We start from the raw sequence: 4899 nt of genomic DNA on the forward strand, positions 1-4899 counted from the left end.
AGAGCAGGACAAGAAAAAACTAAAAATGTTGCATTCACGGTGGGACTTTTGTCATTTTTGTTTTAAAAAGCATATACTCTTTGGTATCAGTCCAATAGTTAAGTCAGTCTTTTTGCAATGTTCATGGACTCTGTACATGAACAGTATATAGTACTTTCCACCCATAAGGCTGCAGATTCAATATGTTAGACTGAGTCTCCAGTAAAACACAGGGGATAGGACGCAGCAGAGCTTTGCCAGAATCAGAGAGCAAAAAGATTTTTGACAATCACAATAGAAAATAAAAGCTACATAAATAAATAATCTGAGCAGATTCAAAGTATCTTTATATAGTCCTATGTTGAGTGGAAGATAAATTTCATGTGCTGCAAAATGAGAGCAGATAGGCATAGATTATTGTCTGGGCTGCAAAGTGGAGGATTACGAGATGGCAGCAGTCATTCAAGTTCTGCATCCCCATACAGCATTAACTTTGTGAACTCTCAAGCTTCCTCTTTCCGTTATATTTTCAAGATGGACAGTGTTTAATATTTATTTGTTATGTATATGTAGGGGTGTGGATCTATACATATGTTGTATATAGTATGTTAGGTTTGTGTCATGTATATCAAAATTTACAAATCTATAGAAGTATTTCTATATCTCCAAGGAATATTAATTATTGTGATCTTTTGCACAGTCAGCCAGATGTTCAGACTGGATTTGGCATTTTTTTCTGCCTATCAAGTCCTTTCCAAGGACCTGGGATAGGCAGATGGGAATGTTTGATGGTTATAGATCTTGTTGCTGGATGTAAGCTGTTCTGAAAAAAGCTGCCTTTTGCAATTGACTGACGGTGAGTTTGTCAATGTCTCTTCATTGATGGATTGGTAGAAACATTTCTGATTAGATTAAAATTGAAGATTTTGCCTATAATTTGCAATTTGAGCTTCATATCTGCTAATCTTCTTGGCTGTAGCTGTTATTTATTGCTTTATTATTTCCAGTGCTTCTTTCAGCTTCCTTGTTTCTAAGTGGTATTTCTTGATTAGGTATTCTTTGGTCTTTTCTTTCCTTTCATCTGTTCTATCTTACTTGCATCTAATCTCAATTTGCTAATCTGATTTTCTAGCCTGGTCTTCCATTTTGGTTTTTTCTCTTCTTTGTTGATTTTGCATCCCAAGTATACAATTATAACTGCAGTTCTTTTATAGATTAGTTGGTTTGTTTCTTATAGTAAGCTGATGCGTATATTTGGTTTTACGCAATTAGCATCTTTTAATTCTTGTGCTAGCTGTTTCTTTGAAGAAGCTTCAGTGAGGGCAATCTTGTTCCGTGGTTTTTGTGCTGTTCTGGATGCTCAGTTATTCTTTGTTTCAGTTCTTCTATTTCTTCTTCTATTTCTTTAATTAGAGGGATTTGTTCTTTCTTAGACAGAGGAAAGGGTCCTGGTTCCAAATAAAACAATTCTATATTGTTTTATAGACCAAATCTATAACTCCCCCTCATTTGCCCTTATACTTTGAGTTATTTTTGGCAATACTTTGATTTCTATGGTCAGGGTAGACCTTTGCAATTCTTCCAATTCTGCTTCAATGAATATTCTACTTTAATCTGCTAGCTTCTGTTCTGTTGTTTCTGATTTGGGATATTGTTCTTTCCAGAACTGGTGCATTCATCTCAAATATCCTCTTCTTGTTGTTATTTCAGATCATTATTTCTTTGTTTTCAGTCATTGTAGATTTACAATGGATAAACACCTTTTCTTCCAGTAGTTCTGCAGCTGCTGGCCCCAGTTGCTGAGCCAATAGTCCTGAGTTCTGTAGCCTATTTTTCATTTGTCCAGAAACTACAACTCCTGGCACAGTCCTTGTTGACTCAGGTGATGAGTTTCTGTAATTTACATCTTACCATATTTTTTATGGGAGAGACACCCTTTGACTTCTAATGAGACCTATCCAGAATGGTTGAACTCTGGCATAGCTCTCATCTTCCTCAGAGCACACAAGCTCCACAATCATGCCAAGGTAGTGCCTCACTTGGGGTCAAGGTATTATTATTATTATTATTATTATTATTATTATTATTATTATTATTATTATTATTATTATTATTATTATTATTATTATTATTATTATTATTATTATTATTATTTCTTGCCTTACTATATAAAATATTTTATATAAAACTCAAGGTAGTAAACATATCTAATGCTCCTGCCTCCTATTTTCCCCACAACAAAAATCCTGCAAGTTGGGTTGGGCTGAATAGAGTGATTAGACCAATAACATCCAGCCAGATTTCATGCTTAAGGAAGGCGAGAACTAAGTCTTGTGGTTTCAAGATCAACACTTAATCACAACATCAAACTAGTTCTCAGGAATGTTCTCTCTGGCATATTAAGTTACAGTGAATATGATTTTTTAAAAAAACCTTTTTATCATATCATTTAAATGTTGAAGTATTAAAATGCAGTATAACCTAATCTTGGTAATGGAAGAGTGCATTAAAACAAAAATTAGTGAATATTCATTCAATGAATATACATAGCGATGTCCTTGGGGGTACAAGAAAGATTCTGAGTACTATTTTCTATATTATGAAAGGAGACATGATTGCTGAGAATTTATTATTGTTCAGATTGTTCTTAGAACATCTTCATTTTTTCTCTCTTTTTTCCCCAGAGGGTATGAACTGCATGAACAAAGATCATGGGTGTGAACATATCTGCCGGGAGACACCCAAAGGTGGGGTTGCCTGTGAATGTAGACCTGGCTTTGAACTTGCCAAAAACCAGAAGGATTGCAAATGTAGGTAGATGTATGCAAAATTTCAATTGTCCAATATGCTTTATTTTCTATAGTGCTGTTATTATTTAAAATCGGGAAAGCAGTTTGATTTCATTGACTAGAGCTTTTTTGCTGAAGGGTTTTTTTTTCTGTAAGAAGCAATAGAAATTGAATCATTTAGTAGGTTTAACAGATTAATTTTCCAACTGTTGCTATGAAGTTAAAATGGTAGTTGAAAATTATGATACCCAACCCTAGATAATCTTCTCGGTTGTATTTGCTGCCTCCTGAGCCAGTTTAATTATCGTTATCTGTCCCCAACAATGCAAAGTTAGAGCTGCCAATTCTTTAACTGGTATGGGCCTTTACATGTATTAAGTTCTTCCCAAAAACCTAGGATGTCATAATGTATTGGTGTAGTTAGTATATGTTCAGATCCAAGCAGTGTGGCCCTTTGCAACTGATAGATGGAAATTTTGCCAATACACAGATTTTCTATGTGCCAGCCAGGATTTTGGCCACCACAGCTGGTTTATGCCATAATCTTTCCATTTTGATTTTCAGAGCTTGATATTTTGTAATCTCATATATATTTTGTTCTATTCTACTATCCCTGATATTGCCACATCAATTATCTGTACTCTCTTCTTTTCAACCACAGTTATATCTGCTGTGTTATTATTATGTATGGGTAATCTAGTTAGATTCATAGCCTAAGACTAGTGGAAACTTTATAATTGAATAATCATTCAATAATATTTATTACTAATATTTATACACTGCCCATCTAATCTAAGGGACTCTGGGCAGTTTACAAAATTAATTCCTTACTTCATAGTATGTTCCTTCTACTTTTCTTGAGTTGCTTCAAAACACAATGTAGCCCCCAGGATCCCCAATGAGTGAACATGATTTTGTTGCTTTACTGACTCTCAGATTTTAAATTGAGTTTTGACTGATGGCTAAAGCACAAGAAATATTTTTTGAGTACAACAGTCCATAATGAAAGCCAGTGTAGTGCAGTGGTCAAGGCATCAGGCTAGAAACCGGGAGTCAGCGAGTTCTAGTTCTGCTTTAAGCATGAAGCCGCTGGGTGACCTTATGCTTATCACTCTCATAGGGCTAGGAAGGATGCAGTGATAACCTATTTCCCAAACACTTTGCCAAGAAAGTTGCTGGGACTACTACAGGCAGTTTTTGAGAGTCAAAAACTGATTTAAAACCATACACATACACACACACAAACACAAATGGGTGCATGCATATACACACACAGAAAGACACAGGCACATAAAGAAACAGTCCGTGATGTGACTGGCAGCATACTACTAATTTTTTGGGGGGTAGTTTTGTAAGAATGAAGGAATCTTAAATGACATATTTTTAATTTTAATATTTTAGAGACTCTTTAAAAAACCTTCTGAGGGTGTTTCATTTACAGTTAATATAACAGATTCCTTAGAGAATCATTATGAACTTCTTCCAATAGTGAATATATTTATGATATAAATCTATCCCATTCAAAATAAAATTATTCTTTATATCAAAATTGACCTAGAAAGATATTGGAGTAACGTGGATAAATAAGTTTCAGATCTGATTCCAAAGGGAGAGCAGTCATGATCCTGAGAAGACTCAATAGTTGACTCACAGATAACTCTTGGGTTTGTGCTCTGATATGCTATAATAAATATATGCCTATATAGGAAAAACATAAAATATTTTATTTCATAATGATAAACTTTAAGCTGAGATATGCTATGCCATCTGATCCCTAATTTGGAGCCTTTAGACTTACAAGTGATAAATCTAACAGTTTTTATACTCCTTGAGTGAGGAAAGTGTCTATTTTGAAATTCTGAAGGAACAGGAAGTCAGTTCTGATTTTTTGGGTGGAGAGAACTGGAAATCTATTAAACAAATTTTAAATATGTATAAATAATCAAGTCTTCAACACTTAATAAAAAAGCTATTTATGACCCAGATTCAAAGTTCTAATGTCTGCCCCCCCCCCATGATTATATGACCACATTTTAGATGCTCGGCAACTGGCCTGCATTTACCCACCATTTTGCAATGTCCCACAGTCACATCGCCATCATTTGCACTGTTATTGCTGGAAACCAGACTT

General features: G+C 34.7%; 1 protein-coding gene across 1 annotated transcript in view; it reads left to right on the plus strand.

The window, feature by feature from the left end:
• Window positions 1-4899, plus strand: part of SCUBE1 (signal peptide, CUB domain and EGF like domain containing 1) — a 238713-nt gene that overhangs the window by 157210 nt on the left and 76604 nt on the right. Inside the window, exon 5 of the mRNA XM_015820201.1 lies at window positions 2664-2789. Coding sequence (XP_015675687.1) covers window positions 2664-2789 — 126 coding nt within the window. The remainder of the gene's footprint in view (window positions 1-2663; window positions 2790-4899) is intronic.

The sequence above is a fragment of the Protobothrops mucrosquamatus genome, unplaced genomic scaffold (genome assembly GCF_001527695.2).
Source record: "Protobothrops mucrosquamatus isolate PMUCROS unplaced genomic scaffold, P.Mucros_1.0 scaffold1087, whole genome shotgun sequence".
Taxonomy (NCBI): Eukaryota; Metazoa; Chordata; class Lepidosauria; order Squamata; family Viperidae; genus Protobothrops; species Protobothrops mucrosquamatus.